This window comes from Manacus vitellinus, unplaced genomic scaffold, assembly GCF_001715985.3.
Source record: "Manacus vitellinus isolate BGI_N305 unplaced genomic scaffold, ASM171598v3 scaffold_41_pilon, whole genome shotgun sequence".
Classification (NCBI taxonomy): Eukaryota; Metazoa; Chordata; class Aves; order Passeriformes; family Pipridae; genus Manacus; species Manacus vitellinus.
The window spans coordinates 7,040,979-7,061,234 of NW_021940545.1; the positions used below are offsets into that span (position 1 = coordinate 7,040,979).

General features: G+C 48.3%; 2 protein-coding genes across 3 annotated transcripts; both read left to right on the forward strand.

Annotated features, from left to right (window-relative positions):
• Positions 1–261: 261 nt before the first annotated feature.
• HYOU1 (hypoxia up-regulated 1) lies at positions 262–12,462 on the forward strand. Its single transcript, XM_029962082.1, has 23 exons — positions 262–290; positions 346–424; positions 663–817; positions 913–989; positions 1,865–2,046; positions 2,627–2,742; positions 3,490–3,673; positions 4,085–4,219; positions 5,118–5,200; positions 5,300–5,432; positions 5,758–5,945; positions 6,210–6,348; positions 6,461–6,521; positions 6,812–6,894; positions 7,034–7,222; positions 7,381–7,580; positions 7,743–7,830; positions 8,373–8,495; positions 8,781–8,914; positions 9,237–9,321; positions 9,765–10,017; positions 10,850–10,933; positions 11,443–12,462. The coding sequence occupies exons 1-23, from the start codon at positions 262–264 to the stop codon at positions 11,499–11,501; spliced, it is 2,859 nt and encodes a 952-aa protein (XP_029817942.1). The 3' UTR covers positions 11,502–12,462.
• A 134-nt stretch (positions 12,463–12,596) lies between these two features.
• On the forward strand, positions 12,597–20,163 carry SLC37A4 (solute carrier family 37 member 4). Of its 2 annotated transcripts, XM_018078651.2 has the most exons (9): positions 12,597–12,773; positions 12,863–13,095; positions 14,401–14,644; positions 15,895–16,053; positions 16,425–16,510; positions 16,776–16,889; positions 17,138–17,203; positions 18,247–18,385; positions 18,674–20,163. In XM_018078651.2, the coding sequence occupies exons 1-9, from the start codon at positions 12,674–12,676 to the stop codon at positions 18,838–18,840; spliced, it is 1,308 nt and encodes a 435-aa protein (XP_017934140.1). In that variant the 5' UTR covers positions 12,597–12,673; the 3' UTR covers positions 18,841–20,163. The 2 variants fall into 2 exon arrangements, with proteins under 2 accessions (XP_017934140.1, XP_017934142.1); XM_018078653.2 differs by lacking the exon at positions 17,138–17,203.
• The last annotated feature ends 93 nt before the right edge of the window (positions 20,164–20,256 follow it).

Below are 20,256 nucleotides of genomic sequence, written 5' to 3' on the forward strand. Positions count from 1 at the left end.
ATGATCAGGAACATCCTCATTTTCTGGGAGACTAGAGATAACAAATAAGTTTCTCACCCAGCTCCCTGACATTTGGCTGTCATAGCTAGAATGAGGGAACTGTCTTGCCTTGCTTGCGGGTGGAGGAAAACAAAAACAAAGCGAGTGTCAGCAAAGCACTGAAGGTGGCAGGGGGACTTCTCTACCAGTTTCTCAGCTGAGCAGAGGCTGGTCCTCCTCTCCCCAGCAGATATCTGAGCACCTTCCCTTAGTCCTTCTGGAATGGAAACAACATCCTTCTTCACTAGAGAGTCTGTTTGGAATGTTCACCTGTTTCAGCTGGTTTATTCCTCTCTCTCTCCGCAGGGAGTCACGAAGGAAAACACCCGTGGCTGTTTCTTTGAAGGAGAACGAACGTCTCTTCGGTGATAGTGCTCTGGGGATGGTAAGAGTTCCTGTCCGCAGAACACTGGTATTCAAGGTTGTGATGAATGTCTGAGCCAGGGAATTTTATTTTGCTGTTCTGTGCTGCTCATCTCCTTGATGTGTTACTTGCTCTGTGTACTGGCTGTGTGCTCCTACTCCCATAGCAAGAGTTGTTGCCCACACAGCCTGGGAGGGGTTGGTTTGAGACTGGTGTAGCCAAAGGAATGCAGGTGGGTGCTTTTTTTTTTTTTCTGCAGTCCATAAGGACGCCCAAGGTGGCATTCCGGTACTTCCAGGATCTGCTGGGGAAGCGAATGGATAACCCCCACGTGGCGCTGTACCAGTCCCGCTTCCCGGAGCACGAGCTGGTGAAGGATGAGGCAAGGCAGACCGTTATCTTCAAGCTGTCCCCGTAAGTGGCCGCTTTTGGGTTCTTTGCAGGAAGGACTTTTGCTGCCAGGCTTCTGCAGCTCACTGTTGATGCCATAATTTTTTTTCCTGTTGTAGAACAATACAGTATTCTCCCGAGGAGATGCTGGGGATGGTCCTGAACTATTCACGTGGTCTGGCTGAGGAATTTGCAGGTTGGAAGGATTTAGCTGTTTCTTGCAGTCTCTGTGTGTGTGTGTTTATGCATTATAGGATTCAAGTAGATACCAAAGGTGTTTGGAAACTCAGGGGTTTTTAGAAACAGAATGTTGGGTCTCTCCAGCTGTGGGCTGTAAGCAAGACTATCTGGTTGTCATTTGTTTCTAATATAATGCAGGTTTGGGAACTTATTCCTGTTTCTGTGGGCAGGCACCCCAGTTCCCACCCAGCCTCGTGAAGGAGCCTTACAGGCAGTCTCTGGAGAAAAGTGAAGTGTTTCCTCTCTCAGAGTGTGATCAGAGTGGAGGCACGTGGGAAGGTAGCTGTAGGGGAGGGTGGAAGTAGCCCTGTGAAGGCTGTGCTGTGCCTGCTCTGGATGGAGACTTTACTGCTGGAGCAAAAAGAGCAAAAAAGGCTCTTTGCTGTGAAACTTGCTAACAGAGAAGAGGCTGTAGTGCATATTTCATACTGTGTTGCTAATGAAATACCACAGTAATGAAAACTGGGTAAATTATTAGGAGGCTGTGTCGTGTGGTCAGTGACACTACAGCCAGTCCAAGGACTTTTTACTGTAGAGTGAACATGATCCAGAGGTAATGTAAGGCTCCATGAAGATAATAGTTGTTGAAATCGAAGGCAGCCCAGAGCATTTGAGAGTATCCTGACCTGTGAAAGAGAGGTCAATAGACACGTGGCTTTGCGAGAATCTGCCAGGTCTGCTTGGTTTCAGCAGGACACAGAGATTCATCCCTAGGCATCCTCCTGCTGCTGTAGGATTGCATCCTGTACAAATCTTTGCTGCTGTCACCCTGTCACAAGTCTTTGCATGTGGCTGACTGATCAATAACCATGTTCTGTGCGACTTTTTCAGAGCAGCCCATCAAGGACGTGGTGATCACAGTTCCTGCCTACTTCAACCAGGCGGAGAGGAGGGCGGTTCTGCACGCCGCCCGCATGGCCGACCTCAAGGTGCTGCAGCTCATCAACGACAACACTGCTGTGGCACTCAACTATGGGGTCTTTAGGAGGAAAGACATCAATGCCACTGCACAGGTAGGTGCTGCTGGGAGATGCGGAGAGCCCTGCCGAGTGCCTGCACGCAGGGGAGAAAGTGCTGCAGAAAAAATCCAAAGAACTTAAGGCAGACTCTGCTGGTCAACCAGTCTCCTCTGTTTTCACATGTTCATCAACAAGACACAGAGGTTAAAGCTGGTGTGCATGTGTGGTGAAGCCCAAGAGCTTCTGGAGTGAGGGCAGGTGCTGGGAGTTCCCGTTTTGTAAAACCAGTGTTTGTTCCTTGCCCATGAACTGGGGGAAATAACAGTAACAATTACTTGAGATATTGGAACACTGACTTGGAAGTACTTGATTTTCTTGAGGTTGGAGAAACTTTTAAAGGGCAAAGCTTTGGTTTTTGAGCTATGAAATAGATGTGAAAAGTTTTCTTGTTCTTTTCTGTCAAGTGTGACCCTGAACATCTCCTGTGTTTGGTCTGAGTCTTGCCCTTATGGGATAAAGCTGGTCCAGGGAGTGGATAGTCACGGCCTGTATCGTGCTGAAATCCATGGGTTCTTTCCTTATTCACGCGGATATCCAGGTGTTTCTGCTTCACTGTCCCAGCTTTTCTTTTCAGAATATCATGTTTTACGACATGGGAGCAGGAAGCACCATTTGTACCATTGTTACATATCAGACAGTGAAAACTAAGGATTCAGGAACTCAACCTCAATTGCAGATCCAGGGCATTGGGTAAGAATTCTGCATGAGTTGCACAAACCCCACAGGACTCAGGAAAGAAACCATTTGTTTCACAGTCTTTTCTACATGTAAAATTTTGCAGTGAGGTTTCAGCACAGAAATTTGGGTGGTTGGGTGGAAAACATTTGGAGTGAGAAAGCTCCAGTTGGGAATAACTCTAGTGTTGCTAACTTGTGGAGAAGGTAACTGAGAACTTCCATGAGCCCAGAAGGGAACTAGTGTATTTAGTTTGCTTCAGACTTGCTTTTTGATAGCCTCAAACCATGTAAGCCTGTTCCATTTCATGTGATCCTATAGAATTAGAGTGTGTCAGTTTGAAAAAGAGGAATATCCTTATAGAGAGGAATGAACGTATTGCCAAGCAAAGAGGGGGGTGCTGTGCATAGCCAGCCCAGCAATTTTAACTCCAAAGCATTTATATTGCTTTTCCAAGAAAATACCTGAGACAGTTGTCCTTTGGCTTCTTAGCTGTTTTATGTGCTTGGCAATAGGGCTTTTACCACAAATGTAATGAAATTTCCTGCTCAAAGGCTGTTGTGACAGTGAGTCTTTTTTTTTCTTTCCTTATAATGTGTTGTTTTTGGGGCAACCATTGTACTTTCACAGTCAGTCACAGCTGATAATACTGCAGCTACTTTTTCCACTTGCTGCTCTGCATATTTGCAAAATAACACATGAAGTTTGTTTGTATTTCAGTTCGGTTTCAGTTGTTTCATCTCCTTTCATTCTTTTGCTCAGGTTTGACCGTACTCTTGGAGGTTTAGAGATGGAGCTTCGTCTCCGGGACTACTTGGCAAAGCTCTTTAATGAGCAGCACCCTTCAAAAGATGTCCGGAAGAATCCCCGGGCCATGGCCAAGCTGCTGAAGGAGGCCAACCGCCTGAAAACTGTGCTCAGTGCCAACGCTGACCACATGGCACAGGTCTGACCTGCTGCTTGGGGCTCCTGCTTTTTTTTGGGCTAAGGGTGGGGTGGGTGGAGGACTGGTGTGAGGGAACACTGTGCCTCTGCAGTGCTGGGCTGCCGAGGAGCATCTTTCCTGTGGTCCCTCTCGGTTTGTGCCCACTTGGTAGCACCAGTGATTGAGTAAATTGAAGGAGAGTTATTCGTATCAAGTTTGTTAAATAAACTTTCACTGAGAGAAGCTGTCTGTTACACCCATGTTCCATCCTCTTATCACTTTAGCAATGGCAGAGGGTCAGATGAGCACAATCAGGTCCATGGTGTGTTAAGAAAACCAGAACTTTTTGCATACTGGGCAAGTCATGCAAAGATTTTGCTCAGAGAATGCTCCACAAATAATTTCATTCCGGCTGGGTTTTTTTCTGGACAGATTGAGGGACTACTGGATGACATCGACTTCAAAGCCAAGGTCTCAAGGCAAGAATTTGAGGATTTGTGCTCTGACCTGTTCAAGCGCGTCCCAGGACCTGTGCAACAGGCTCTGAGCAGTGCAGAGATGAACATGGTACGTTTACAAGAATGCATTAACGAGCCTGAAGTTTCTGTCTGTGGAGCTGCTGTCACATCATGATCGAGGCACCTGTGGTTGTGTCATCAGCACTGCTGGGAGGTAGATGCCTGCTGTTGTGATAGTGGTGTTGGTGCTGCAGAGTATAGTATTTACCTGCTGCAGTGTCAAGCAGGAGTGATTCGTGGCTCCCTGCACATTCCACCAGAAATGAAGGACTTGGAGGAGGGGTTTCTTTCTGTTAAAACACTTTACTCTTGGTTGGAGGTTTGAAATACTGATCTTTCCTCTTTTTGTCTTGGATGCTGGTTCTGGTCTCCCTCCTGAAGTTTTAACTGAAAGAGCCTGGAAACAGAATTATTGGTATTTGTGCTTCTGCTTTGTGCGCTCCCTGAAGGGAGCCCCATTTTGGGCTGCAGTTGGACCGAACCCGAGGCAGTTTTTTAGAGAGTCACTGTGGTGTTCAATGCTCACTTTCCAGGGTGCCAGGATGCTGTTGAGCAACTTTGGGCTCTGGTCTTCAATGCAAGACACTGAGTCACCTCTTAGAGTCCAGGTTTCTGTCTGTTCTGGTCCAACTGGCTTCCTGGGTCACTATCTCCTTTGGCATTAAACTATAGTCTGTTTAATTTTGAGTCAAGCCACATGGTTCAGGTGGCTCGAAACCATGATCTCATTGTCACTCTTTGACAGACCTGACTCCAGGTGCCTCATGTTGGCACGGCTCGTGTCATTCTGTCTGAGTTCTGTCAGGCACTGGCCTGCACGGGGACAGCAGGGTGCTCTAAGAGCACCCCATCAGCACGTGGTGACTGGGGAAGGAGTGTAAGGAAGCCCTGAACTTAGCTTTCCAAAATTGCTTTCTCAAGACAAGGTGACTGTTTCCAATCCCTAGGATGGAATTGACCAGGTGATTCTAGTTGGCGGTGCCACACGGGTCCCCAAAGTGCAGGAGGTTTTGCTGAAAGCTGTGGGCAAGTGAGTATGTGAGGCCCCCTTCTAGTCTGTCTCCCATTGGCAAGCTGCTGTTTGTGGCAGAGACTGCAAACCTCATGTCTGTTGCTTTTCCCTTCGTAGAGAAGAGCTGGGCAAGAATATCAATGCTGATGAGGCTGCTGCTATGGGTGCAGTCTACCAGGCAGCTGCTCTGAGCAAAGCCTTTAAGGTGAAGCCCTTCGTTGTTCGGGATGCCGCTGTGTTTCCTATCCAGGTAACCCTTGGCTTTCCTTCTCTTGTTCAAGGTTTGGGCAAATGGGGCTGTGCTGGGAGAAATGGTCCAGGTTTGAACCTGTTGGTTTCCTTTGAGTAAAGAAACTCTGGGAGGTCTTTCTGCCAATCTAATAAAGAAAGCGGAGGAAAGTCTTCTGTACTGTAGAAGTGCAATATCCAAGGAGCCAGACATATGTAAACATCAGTTGAGGAATATTTTCCTGTTCCCCAACTTTTTCATGAAGCAGAGAAGCCAGATGCTGCTGATGTAGATGCCACAGAAGAAGCTGACATTTGCTGAGCGTCATTTTCTGTTTGTTGTGCAGGTGGAGTTTACTCGTGAAGTTGAGGAGGATGATAAATCGAGGAGTTTAAAGCATAACAAGCGGATTTTGTTCCAGCGCATGGCACCCTATCCCCAGCGCAAAGTGATCACTTTCAACCGCTACACAGATGACTTTGAGTTTTATGTCAACTATGGGGATCTGACATTCCTGAGCCAGGATGACCTGAGGTGAGTTGAGCCCAGCACCTGAGCTGGCAGCTCCGTGGCAGTGCAACATGCCTGGCTGGAAATGTATTGGCGGGCAGCCTGTGTGTCTGACTGGCACTGGCACATCTATACTCCGAGCTGCGTGTGCTTTAGCAAACTGAACCCCTGCCAGTCCCTGCTTTGTGCAGTTGCCCATCACTGCCAGCGTGACCATGAGCAGGGGTTAGCTGTTCTGAAGCGCTGTTATCCTGAGTTCTCTTTCTACTTTTGTCTCTGTGTCATCAGAGTTTTTGGTTCTCTCAATCTCACCACTGTGAGGCTAAAGGGAGTTGGGGAGAGTTTCAAGAAGCACTCAGATTATGAATCCAAAGGCATCAAAGCTCACTTCAACATGGATGAGAGTGGAGTACTGAGTCTTGACCGGGTAAGCACTACCTGTTGGGATGATTGTCAGCTGATGTATTTTCCAGTTCTGTCCCTCTCTCTGGTATGGATGGTCCCTGATTAAAACTAATCCTGAGCTCCCTATTTTCAAGGTGGAATCTGTGTTTGAGACCTTGGTGGAAGACAAGCTGGAGGAGGAGTCAACACTGACAAGTAAATGCTGAACTTTGGTATTCACACTGACTATTTTGTTACCTGTAGTGGCTGAGATAACTACAAGCATTGCATTTCTTTGGATGTGGGAGGTTACACAGTCTGTGCATGCAAGGACAATGGAGGGAGGTCAGAGAAGGATGAGTCTGGAGTGTGTGGAGTTCACCTGTGCTGCCAACGGAGCTCCTTGGCAATCGTTGTGGTTGTGAGGGGAAGGACTGAAAGCTGAAGATGACTTTCTTCCTCCTTTGGATATGTAACATTCTGGGGTTTTTGTCTCCCATCGACAGAACTTGGAAACACCATCTCAAGCCTGTTTGGAGGTGGCAGCCCTACACCAGAGACCGGAGAGAACCTGACAGACGCTGTTCAGGTGAGCCCCAGAGGGATTGCCAGCAGGAGGGAGTCCTTGAGTCTTGTTGTAGAATTACCTCTTTGGTGAAACATTTGCATGGAATTTCTACATTTAAAACACTGGTTTGCTTTCCCTTTTACTTGCCTATGATGACCAGGAAGAGGAAGAGAGCCTAGCAGACACAGGTAAAGAAGAGCAGGGTGAGAAACAAGACCAGAAAAGCAGTTCTGAAGATGCTGGTGAAGAGCAGGGAGAAGAGAAACAGCAGTCTCCAGGCCAGGCAGAAACTGCCTCTCCGAAAGCAGAGTCACAGAAAAAGGAAGAAGGCGAGAAATTAGAGCCTCAGGTAAGCATCAGGTTGAAGGAATTTAGACTAATTTCTATACCTGAGAAATGGCATTTCCCCAGTGAAATTCTCCCTTCTCTATAAGTGCCCTGCCTTGGAAAAAAATTGGCAGAGTCTGAAAATCTCTTCCTTGCCTGAGAACATACTTTGTGTTACAGGATCCTAAAGAAAATAGAGAAACTGCAAAAGAGGAAGAACTATCCAAAAGTTCTGGTGACAGCACAGCTGCCAAAACAGAGGAAGAGAAGAAAATCAAAGCACCCAAGAAGCAGAAGCTTGTCCATGAGGTCACCATGGAGGTGGACATAAACGATGTGCCTGACCTCGTCGAAGATGAACTGAAGAGCTCAATGAAAAAGTAGGTTTGAAATGGCTCTGCCAGGTTAGAGCTCTAGATGAAGGAAGTGGATTGCTTTGGAATGGTGATGGCTCGTATAGCACTGCTCAGGAGCTGGTGTGTGATGTGCTGCTCATGCAAAGGCACTTCCTGCCTTTGATTTCTCTTTTCTTTGCCTGTTAGACTCCAAGACTTGACGATCAGAGATCTAGAGAAACAGGAAAGGGAAAAATCGGCCAACAGCTTGGAGTCATTCATCTTTGAGACCCAGGTAAGAGAGAGATATAAAGAAATGAGAATTCCAGGAGAGCAAGTAGAAGTGTCTTGCACAGTTTGTGGCTCCTCTGGGTGCAGGAATGTTATTTGAGCTGGGGGAAGCTGATTTGAAGAGCCTAGCTTTCATCTTTCAGTCACTGTTTTTGATGCTGTTAGGCTTCTCAGGCCCATGTTTCCTCAATACAAAATGAACCTTCCCTTCAGTGTGTGTAACACATTGTACTTTGGGTTTCCAGTATCCCTTATATGCACTTACCTGTGTGCTTTAGAACAATTGCCCCCAGGCTTTAAAGAAGCTACAGCTTCTCAGGAACTGTTGTGCAAAAGAAGCAACTAGTGTTAAGTGCACGTGAAATTATGGCTGTTGCAGCATCACCATCATTTACCTGGGCTGTGCATGTGTCTACACCTGGTGTATTCTCATCATGCTCCTGGCTGTTGGCAGGCAGCACCCCAGCCCAGTTGCGAGTGCTCTGTTTGTTTTATGCTTCCAGGCTCAGTGGTGTTTGACAGGAGTGTTTGCTCTGGTCTTTTCAGGACAAGCTTTACCAAGAGGAATATCAGTTTGTCTCAACAGAGGAGCAGAGAGAAGAAATTTCCAAAAAGCTTAATGAGGCTTCCAGTTGGATGGAGGAGGAGGGCTATGCAGCTGCAACGAAGGTATTGCTGTGTGCAGTCAGGATACCAGTCTGCTCTCACTGACATGGAAATGATCACACAGGCTGTCAGAGCCTTTGTAATCTCGTTCTTGAGAGTGTCTTGCATTATGCACAGAACAAAATACGAAGTTGATTCCACTTAAAGCTTTGTTGTGTGGCTCTTTTTACTGCACTAAGATGGTGTATTTGATAGAGCAAACAATAAATGCAGTTTTAACTTCTGTAGTCATCAATGTTAGACAATGGTCAAACTAAGTGTCTCCTTTCTCCTCTCCCCCATTTGCAGGAGCTGAAAGACAAGCTTTTGGAGCTGAAAAAGCTTTGTAGGAACCTTTTCTTCCGTGTCGAGGAAAGGAGAAAGTGGCCAGAACGCCTGGCTGCCCTAGAAAGTCTGCTCAACCACTCCACCATCTTCCTCAAGTAAGAGCAGGCTGTTGGGAGGGAATGTCATGCAGCTGGTCATGTAAGAGCTGCCAGCAGAACGAGACCAGAGTGAATGTGGTCTGAAAGTCACTGGCACTTGCTGAGAAAAGATGAGCAGAGCTCTGCTCCCTATGCCCAAGTCTGTAGGACCCTTGAACAGGCACACGTGAGCTCTGTCCAAACTGGGGGGGCAGGAAGGTTCCAGTGCTGCTCGCACCCCATGATGGTTATTATGCTGTTGTATTACTTGAGCTGTAACCACAGAGTTGCCAAAGTGCAGTCTGCTTGGCTTAACAAAAATAAGCTTTCTTGTCTACAGGGGAGCCCGAATGATTCCAGAGGCTGACCAGATATTCACAGAAGTGGAACTGAGTACACTGGAAAAAGCCATCAATGAAACAACGGTACTAAAGAATGGAGTGATGCTGGGGGAGGGTGGGGTGGCAGCTTGGGTTGTGTTTCCTCCCTGTCCTTTCACTGAAGGTCACGGAGTAGAGTGTGCATATTTTGTTTTTTTGCCACCAGCAAATCATTTGTGTGTTTGAGTGTTTCCTAATGCCCAGCCTGACACCAGCATGTCTGGAGGGTATAGTGGTTCCTGTGTTGCATTTGGAGTTGTCTCCGGGGTGGTGGTAGAGCCCAGTGATCTGACTGTGGTTTTTAAAGGCAGCAGCTGGGTTTTGTTTCTCTTTGTCCTGTGTCTGAGTAAGAGGTTGTGTAGCAGGGAGCAGAGCTGTCCTGAGTAAGACAGAAACACTAGAGACAGTGACTTTGAGATACTGTGATATACAGCAGTTCCTGTAACCCAGATGCATTCCAAAAGCACCTCTTCCCTCACATCCCACAGATCTGGAAAAATGAGACGCTGGCTGAACAGAACAAGCTCTCTCCTACTGAGAAACCTGTGCTGCTGTCCAAAGATATAGAGCTCAAGATAGCAGCCCTTGACAGGGAAGTGCAGTATCTCCTGAATAAGGCCAAGTTTGCAAAACCCAAACCCAAAAGGGAGAAAAACGCCACAAAAACCGATTCAGCTAAGAATGCTACAGCAGCCCCTGAGACTGAGAACACTATCCCTCCCACGGAGGGGAAACAAGAAGGTAAGGAGCAGGTGGGGAGTGTGTATATAACTTTTAGTATATAATTACCACATGTAACACACTTGTGTCTCTCTGCCTTGAGTGAAAAGGAGCTAAAGAAGGGAGGACAATAGTTAACTGTGGAATTTAATTACCTTCCTCTTAATTTTCAAAGACAGTTGGGAAAATCTACATATGGCAGCATCCTTTTCCCCCCACCATTTGAGTTTTTTTGTGAGGAAACAGTATATATATATTCCCACGATGGTTAGTCAGTATCTGTCTCACTTGCTGGCTGCCTTCTAGGAAAGATAAGCCATTGACTGCACTCTGATGTGCAGAGGGAAGTACTCAAGGTCCGGTCCTAGATCAAGGAATAGAATGAGCTGTTAATGAGAAAGATTTGTGACCTAGATAGACCCCAGAAAAAAAAAAATCTTGAGACACTAGGACTTGCAGTTTTCTGAACTTTCTAAAATCCTAAGGTCGTGAGTCCCCTGGTCCTTTTAAATCTGGAGTGCTGTTTGTCAGCAGAGTTCCTGCTGGTTCCTCTGACCTGAGCGAGGGATCCTGTTTATAGTCACAGTTCCAAAGGTCACTTGCCTGTACCACCAGTCAGTCTTCAGAGCTTCCAAGGAGTGCCTGGCACTCAGAGGCAGTGGGGAATAAGGAGCAGTTTTATGATGCTTCTCTTGAGTGTTATAGAGCAATCTGCTGTGAGAGTGAACTATTACAGTCCTGCTGAGGTACCACAGATGGCTGGTTTAACCTTGCTTCTACTCACCTAATCTCCATGCACCTTGTCTCCTGTGTTTTCTCCCTTGACTTTTATTTCTTTCCACTTTAAATGTAGACAAACTGGAGGATATTGGTCCAGCCAAGGAACCTCCTACAGTCGAGAAAGCAGCAATAGATGCCGAGCCTGGATCAGACTCTGGTGGGTAAATGTTTGACTAACAATCTGTAACTTGGGAGCTGCAAGTGCAAGCTGTCTGTGGGTTGCTGTGCAGATTTTTAGCTGCAGGAGGTAGTACAAGAGTAGAACCCCTGACTGCAGATACATTGTTAATTCTGCAAACAGGAAGACAGATTTTGGTTCCTTGCCATTCCTGCATTTTTGTTGTTCAGAATGAAGTTGTAATGCACAGCTGCCTCAGCAGCTGCTCTGTGCCCCTGCCCCTGCAGTTTGCAGCCAGTCCTGTGGCTGTAGGACTGGCTCTGCTCGAGAGCTGCCATGCGGGCACGGTCCGGTTCTGCCGCTCCCGTCGCCAGCGCAGCCTGTTAGGAGGTGCAGTTCACGAGTGCCAGTCCCCAAAGCATCCCCGACCTCTGTACCATGGACTGAGAGTTTGGTGGAAAACTTTGTGAGTGTCAGGGACTCTTGGCACTGCTTTGCATGCTGTGAAAACCACTGCAGTGTGTAACTGAGTTTGCTTCCTTACACAGGGTCCAAAAATGAGAAGACACAAGCTGGAGGAGAAAGCAGGAAAAATGATGAGTTGTAACACCCTGAAATCTCACGAATGTCAGCATCTATTTATTTCATTGTTACTTTCTTGTTTTTCTCATGGACCTGGTTAGTCATGATGTAAATGGAACACAACAAGAGTCTGACAACACAATGGGATAGAGGTGTAAATTTATTTTTTTGTTCTTTCTGGGGATTTTGCCGCTACTAACTTAGTGAATTGGTTTTTATTTTTCTTTTCTTATGTGTGGCAGAGTGCCCACCAAGAATTATCTCTGTTTCAGTACAGAAGTCACCAAAGTGACTTTTCTGTGGGGAGAAAGCGGTAAAGAAACAACTTAAGCTTTAGGAAGTAACTTGGAACATAAACTCTGCCCGTCTCTGGTGAAGATGATCGCAGGAGGATATAGAGCTGAGGTGCCCTTGTCTTTGCGTATGAGGCTCTGACTTACAGCAAGTATGTGATTTCAGCTGGTGGGAAGTGTATTATTGTTTGGATTCATAGGAAGGCTGAACAGAACTGGGGAGGCAGATGATCCGTGCTTTGAGATACGGCTGTGTCTGTTTTCCAGAGGCTGTTTGTTAAAACCATCTGTCCGTGCTCTGTAGTAGAGTCCAAAAACCATGACATGAGACTTGACAAAAAGATTCTGTTTATAGTTTAAGAAGTTCAGAAAAGGCAACACTGAATGCTGAGGAGAGGGAAAGAAGGGCTGTGTTGGCACACCGTGTAGTCACAGGGATGGCGATACGGACCAAAGGGTAGGCAAAACCAAATCTGGAAAATCTAATGGCAACTGCCCTCCTTCCTTGGCATCTTGTGCACTCAGACCAGCTTCATCGTGACCCTCCCTGTCCTGGCCGTGGCCTCCTGCCCCCCCTCGGACCGTCGCTGCTGCTGCCACACAGACGAATGGGGTCCGACGGCCGCGAATGTGCATCTGACGTTGTTCTCCGTTTGGGCCTCTTCAACCAAAAATAAAAACTACAGTTCCTGAGAGGCTCTGCCGAGCGGTGCCGTCTGTGCCGGGGGCTGCGCTGCGGGGCGGGGCGGGGCGGGGCGCGGACTTCCGCGGGGCGGGGCGGGCAGGGCGGGGCCGAGTCCCGCGCTCGCGCTCCGCGCTTCCGGTCCGTGCCCGCGGGAGCGTCGGCGCCGATGGCGGCCGGCGGTGTACGGGCGGTTACCGGACCGTGATTCTTTCGCGGGCCATGTTCGTGGGGTACACGCTGTACTACTTCAACCGCAAAACCTTCTCGTTCGTCATGCCCGCTGTCATGGCCGAGGTGCCGCTGGGGAAGGACGATCTGGGTGAGTGCCGGTCCCGGCCCCCGCCGCCCCGCCGGCCCCGGGGGGCCGTGCCGCGGGCTGAAGCGCCCCCCGGGCTCTGCCCGCCGCAGGTCTCATCACCAGCAGCCAGTCCGCAGCCTACGCCATCAGCAAGTTCATCAGCGGCGTCCTCTCGGACCAGATGAGCGCCCGCTGGCTCTTCTCCTCCGGCCTCCTCATGGTGGGCTTGGTCAACGTGGTCTTCTCCTGGAGTTCCACCGTCACGGCCTTCGCCGGGCTCTGGTTCCTCAACGGCCTGGCCCAGGGGCTGGGCTGGCCACCCTGCGGGAAGATCCTGAGGAAGGTGAGTGTGGGGAAAGGGGGGGGAAACTTGTCTCTGCTCTCCTGACCTGTCCTGGCAGCAGGGCTGTGCAGACCATGCTTGCTCTGAATCCAGAGGAACTTGCATCTCTTCCTGCTCCCTTCTAGCCAAGGAGGTCAGAAGTACTATCTGTACTTTCTGCTGCCTGTGGAACAAGTTTCTGTGCACAGGGATCTGCTTATTATAGCAGAGATTCGGTCTGTAGCCCCTGCCCATATGTACCTCGAGTCTGATTCTGTTTGGTGAGTAACATCCTCTGGTAACAGAGTTCTGCCCTGTAGAGATGGACTTTGTTGGAATTAAATATTTTAAGCGTGGACACAGAGGACTGCTCATCTGCTGCTGCGATGGTTTGCTGCAGGGGAGGGGGCAGTGAGCAGAGTTCCATTTGCACGCAGGAATTCCAAACTGCAGGCTGTTCAGGTATAAAACCGGGTAACGTGGAGGAACAGTGTGAGGTGACTCTCTAAGCTCTGCGTACTTGGGCTTTGTGACAGACTTAAGGGAACAGAGAGGAAAGGAGGAAGGAAACAGAAGGAAAGGAGGTTGGTTAGCTTTGTGCTGATCCCTCATGGAAGATATAAAATCCAGGAATGCATGTACTGCACGTACGTGTGGAATGGGGTGGGGCAGAGATGAACAACTGCCTTGCCCTTCTGCCAGGCACCCAGCCTCACCTAAGGGATGAGAAAAGGGCTGTTCAGGATGGTTGCATGCACGGAAAAGAAGGTCCCTAATAACAGAAACATCAGCCATGGCATTTCCTGAAGACATTCACGAATGTAGCTCTCAGACATTTTCCTGCTGACAAGAACGACCCAGGTGGTTCTGGCTCCTAGTACTTGTTGCAACACAGAGCCCATTATGCCTGATACTTAATGCAGCAGCGAGTCCTAAAGTTACCCCGTGACTCTCTGCATATCCATCCATGGTCCGCAGCCAGCAGACCTCTCCAGGACTACACAGTTCCTAGCAAAGTGAGTACGCAGAACCATGTGCTCTTAAATTTACCTCTCCTGGCCCACGTCTCAGTTTCATGATCTGTAAATGGAAGTGACTCTGAGCTGGCTCACAGTGTGAGCACCTGTCAGGCTCTTATGCTGACACTTGAGTAATGTTTGGAGTTCCCTGCATGACTAAAGTAGTGAAGTGTGGGTGCTCCCTCTACCTGCTTTTGTAGATCACTGTCTGAATTGCTCCAACCCCAAAGCGTGGGCCTCAAGGGAGGATTTTCAGGTGTGCTGTCACTCTCTTACACCTCACGCTGTTTTTCTTCTTGTTGCACAGTGGTTTGAGCCTTCCCAGTTTGGGACTTGGTGGGCAATCCTGTCTGCAAGCATGAACTTGGCTGGAGGCTTAGGCCCCATTGTCGCTGCTCTCGTGTCTATGAACTACAATTGGCGCATGACTTTGTCCTCCTCTGGCTTCACCTGCGTGGTTGTCTCTTTTGTTTGCCTTGTCCTGATTAAAAACGAGCCGTCGGATGTTGGGTTGCCCAACATTGAACAAGGAGCCAAGAAAGGGAAGAAAGGTGAGCATGTGACTTCACATGTGACGGGCAGCCATGGGAAAAGGTGCGGTGTCTTCTGTCTGTTCTGGCACAGGTGTGTGGCTCTCGGTGTACAGAGACCCCCATCCTTCCCAGTTCCTGAAATCACAGCTTGGCAGTCACACGTTAAGTGGTTGATTTTTGGGAGTTTTATTCTCGTAACTGTTGAGCTGCTGTGTTGAAGTTACAAATTGTATAAACCAAGGGCCAGTGTGATCCTGTGGGAAGGGAATGGTGTGAGGGCTCCTGAGACTGTTGCAGAGCAGGCAAAGAGCCTGATCTCTCTTAGCCCTGCTCCTCAGCCTACCAGCAGCCACCTGTGTGTCACTGAGAAGCTCATGGCTGGCTCTCCCCCTGTGAGTCATGTCTTCCTGCTGCCAGTGCCCTGGTTTTCTTGGGGCCTCGTGCGCTCAGATTGTGAGTGCAGTCTTAGTGGAGTGCTGGAGAGAGAAAAACACAACAGCAGGGAATGCTTCCTTAAGCCTGACCTTCTGCTCGTCTGCATAGGCAGGGGGCAGGTGATTCTCCCCTCACCCCGCCATGGGTTCTCTTGACCCCTGGCTCACAGTGGACTCTGCTCAGTGTTTCTGTCCTAACCTAGGACGTCTAGTTAGTAAATGTTTGCTCAGATCACTGAGTGTGGTGATTCTCTGAAAGCAGAACAGCTAGAAGGGAATTGCGACACAAGATTGCTGTTGTATTTTAAAGGCCAGTGGAAACTCAGCTTATGTGCCACACTGCCCCATGATGCCTGTGCTGCCAGACTTGACCCTTTTGCATAAGAAAAGAATATTGCTTCCCTGGAGTGTTCTCTGGAGAGAGCAGGTTTGTTGGTGTTCTGGAAGACTGATGCAAAAATCAGCGCCTGAAAGTCAGCATCTTTTTTTGGGTCTGTGCAGTGGCTTTCACAGGCACAGCTTAAAAACTCTCCCAGAGAATCTGAAGAAGCTGATAAATTTTCTAACAACCTTCGTAAGGGGTTTATTGGCAACCACAATACAGAAAATTCCTGGGAGTTGTGTTTTAATTATTCTTTTCAAATCTTTAATGAATGTGGCATAAAATGACAGAAAAGATTCTGAAATCACCAGAACAAGGGGAGGTAAAGCAGCATCTGTGAATATCTCCCTGAGTGGGGATGTTCTCGTGCATGGATCCTGCCTGCAGATCTGTCTGTGTGGTTCAGCAGCTGTGCTCGAGCTGTGGTAATGCTCCTCCCGACCTTCCTGCAGGTTCCTCCAGTGACAACAGCACCTTGACAGAGCTGCTGCTCTCGCCGTACCTCTGGGTGCTCTCGACAGGCTACCTGGTCGTTTTTGGAGTCAAAACGTGCTGTACTGACTGGGGACAGCTCTTCCTGATCCAGGAGAGGGGACAGTCCATGCTTGTGGGTAAGATGCAAAGCTGCATTTTGCTGCTGTCTGGGAGGTGTTGCCCAGAGCTTGCCTGGGTACAGGAGAAGGACAGATGCCTCTCCACCTGAGGGACTTGTTTGCCTACTTTCTAGTTGTCTGCTTAGATACACGCAGGTGTTTAAATAACTCAGTGATGTAGTTACTGTGTGCACAAAGCCCCCGGTGCCAGGACCCTCCTAGGATGGCAGACAGACATTCCTGAACAAGGATGAGCCAGAGGGTCGTGTCCAATAGAGCTGCTCGAGCTCACTGTGAGCTGACAACAGTGGGGCTAGTCTGATGTCCACAGCAGCTTTGCTGTTTATACCAAACCTGATGGGCTGTTCTTTACTTCACCTGCATTCTAGGCAGTTCCTACATGAGTGCCTTGGAGATTGGGGGCCTGGTGGGAAGCATTGCTGCTGGATACCTTTCTGACAGAGCAGTAGCAAGAGTAAGTAATGTGCACCTTCAGGTGTGCTGGGCAGGTAACACAGCATCAATCTGAGCTGCTTCACTAAGGGGCTCAGGCAGGGTGGCATCCCTGTGGGTACGACTGAGAAACAGGCCCATACCCAGTTCTGCCGTGTGCATGGCGTGCTGATGATGTGCCATCTGTGTTTCTGACTGGACTGTATGGATGGTGTTAGTCACTACAGGTATAAAAGGAAGGAGGTCCCTCCAATTTCTCACTCTCAGCTTTCCTTCCTGTGTTACAGGTGGGTCTGTCAAGCCACGGGAATCCTCGGCATGCACTGCTGCTTTCCATGATGGCTGGGATGTGTGTGTCCATGTTTCTCTTTAGGGTCACAGTCACAGGCAACTCTCCCAAGGTAATCCACGTGCAGCAGCTGGCCATCAGCTGTAGGGATAGCCCTTGAACAGGGAGGTTTGATGAGAGGGAACCTGACTGTTTTCTTCACCCTTCCCAAGGGTTTCTTTGTGCTACAGAGAAGCACTGACTTGGGCTGCTCCTGCTTGGCGTGGGCAGCCTGCCTTACCAGCTGTTTTTGCATCTGCCCTCATGATTGCTAACTAAATTAAACTTCTTTTCTCCTTTCCTTTTTTATTTCTTCTTCAGGAAACCCACTTCTGGACTGTAGCCTTGCAGCCTCTAGCTGATCTTACAGGCCTAAAAGAACATGAGGTTTCTGCTTGCATTTTTTCTCCCTCTACCTGTTTCTTCTTTCCCTGGTCTGCCTTACTCCTGTCCTGGGAGGTTGGTTAGCACCTCAGAACTTAGAACCAGGGCCCTGAGAAGAGATTACTGTAAGTTTGGTAAAAGAAACCTTTTCTTAAAATAATTTGATTACACTGACTTTAAAAGTCTAAATATAAATCTTTAAAGTTCTTATAAAGAAGATTCTGAGGACTTCTGATTGTTAGGTAAAATATAGCCACTTAAGGGGTCTTGTGGGTGAGATCAGGAAGAATGATTCTGCTCTGGCAGATGTATTCCTGCTTAGTTTCTGGCAAGTGTTTTCCTAATTCGTCATTTCTGTTTTATATCTGGAAGATGAGATGGCACTTACTTCCTTCTGGGATTTTTGAAATTATTTTTACAGTTCAAAAAGCATACTGTAATGTAGGGGTGTTACTTATCCTTTGTTGTGCAAACAAGAGACTGATAATTTTGGGCCAAGTAGGTTTCTTAGAGCATAAGCTAACACTGAAGTTCAGACTGTTGGGTTGGTTTTGGCTTTTTTGGTTCTCGGTTTAGTAGCATAGAGGTTATCAGAGAGAGGTGTCTCACAAATAAAGATGCTCTGATTAGTAGCATGCATCTAAACTGAGAAAAGCTGTCAGTTGGTGTATCCAGGATTATTTATGAAAGCAACCTGATTCACAGCTCTCTCCTGTGCTTTCACAGGGTCATTACCTGTCTCTGATATTCTGTTTCCTTCTTGCAAATCGGCACAGGATGTGTTACACAGTGTGGGGGGCAGAGCTGTGGGAGGGAGGAGAGCTTGCACTGGCCACAGACGGAGTGGTGGAGATGCAGCTGGGCTGCGTGTATGTGGGGTCTGTACAGGTTTGAGCTCTTTTGGCTGCAGGCCAGGGAGCTGGTGTCAGTCTAAACATGTCAGAACTCCCTGGTACCGTGTGTGGGATCTAAGAACTGTCAGCAGCTGCTGGCTGACAGTGGTGAGGTGCACAGATCCTGTTTCTTATCTTAACTTATTTTGACAGCTGTGGATCCTGACTCTGGGAGCCGTGTTTGGGTTCTCCTCATATGGGCCGATTGCCCTGTTTGGGGTCATAGCCAACGAAAGTGCCCCTGCCAACCTGTGCGGCACCTCCCATGCCATAGTGGCCCTCATGGCCAACGGTGAGTTACACCCATTTCCCCGAGAAACAAACAAAACCCTTGCACGTTTTTGGTGATGCATAGTCTAGCCCCTGGTTGCCAAGTTACTGATCATGGGAGGTCACCTAAGGTGCAGAGATAATGGAGCTGGGAGCCCCAGGGGTGCTTCCTGCTGTGCCCAACAGGTTTTGCGTTGGGCTTTAAGTTCAAACCAGGCTTTAGGAATGTTTGTACATGCAAAAGCAAGTATTGGCAGATAAAATTGGTGCACACAAGCATTGCTAGCTTTCTGTTTGTTTTTCCTTGCAGTTGGGGGTTTCCTGGCTGGATTGCCATTCAGTACAATTGCTAAGCACTACAGCTGGGCCACAGCCTTCTGGGTAGCCGAAATCACCTGTATTTGTAGCACAGTGGCTTTCTTCTTCCTGCGGAACATCCGCACCAAGATGGGCCGGATTCCCAAGAAGGCTGACTGAGGATAAGCTGCTCGGTGAAAAGGATGTTCCCACGCTGACGTGAATGATGCTCATTTTTTGTTTAACTAGCCTAGGAATGAGTTTACCTATTGCTGCAACCTAGATAAAAATGTCTCAGCTTCTCAACCACTGTCAGGTGCCTGAGGGCACAAGGTTCCTGCTACTGATCACTTTTTCCCTTGAGATGTGATAATTCATCTAGTTTACATTTGCAATGATTTTACTGTACCTCTTTCTCACAGCACTGCTGATGAAGCGAGCAGGCTCTGCAGCCTGAGCTTCCCCACTACAAATGGTCTGAAATGACCGGCTTCAGGTGCGCTTACCTTTAGTTTTGTCGTTACTGTTTGTCTCAGCCATGAACTGAGACGTTAATCAGTTCAGCTTCGCTGCTCAGGGGTCCCTGAACTGAGCCTTTGCCACCTGTGTCCACCCGGTCCAGCTGCCGTAAGCGCAGCTGTCCCAGGTCACTTGGCGTGAGCTCCGTGTGCACTTGGCCCCAGGACAGTGGCAGAGCAGGGAATTGTGACAACTGCAGTCCAGCCTCATGGCTGCTCTGACAGCAGTGAGGCTTTAGCTGTACCAAGGAGTAGTTGTTAGGAGCAAGCGAGTGTTGCTGTGGAGAAGCGAATGGTGGGATATGTTGTGGCTGGGCTCTCCACAGCACTTAGGAACAGGCACGTTTCCAGGGAATTCGTGGCATTTAAAGAAGCTCCTTCTAGTGAAGTGCTCCTGCCCGGTGTGATGTCTGTGTTCAGTGTTAATGATTTGCAGGGGAGGCAGCTGCCGCCAAGTCAGCTCGTAGCGAGTGCTCTGCAAATCAGCCAGGAAAACTGCCCCTGCTGCAGGAATTGTGACAGTAGCCACCGCCAACACACAATTTCTGCAGCTGGGTTTTGTGATAACCTCTATTTGTAGCATTGGGGGTTTTTTTTCAGTACAAGGTGTGTAGTCTAGGGTGGTTTTGGTCAAGAGCTGCATCTCTCGTGGCAGCGGGCAGTGGCTTACGTTGCCTCCAAGTCAACCGTAGCAGAGCCACTGTGGAGAGCCTTGAGCAGTCAGACCCAGCACTCTGCAATAAGTACACTCAGGTTTTTAAATGAGAGTTTGTTGTGTATTCTTGTTTTTCCCCAAAAGGATTTACTGCTTTAGGGTCCTGAAAGAGGCAAGTTCAACTTGTGAAGAACCTGCATGCAGGTACTTTGCTGAACAGCTTGGTTGCAAGAGTAGTTAGTCAGCCTTAATTAAAACAATGGAAGTAAATTAAATTTTGTACTTAATTATATGATCTTCTATCTGTGAAATAAAAATGGAGCAGTGTCACAAGGGCCCCGGTTTTCTTAAGCAAAACCACCAAAACTCATTTATCCTCTTGAGGTGCCACTGGCACAAATGTACCCGCCAACAGAAAGCAAA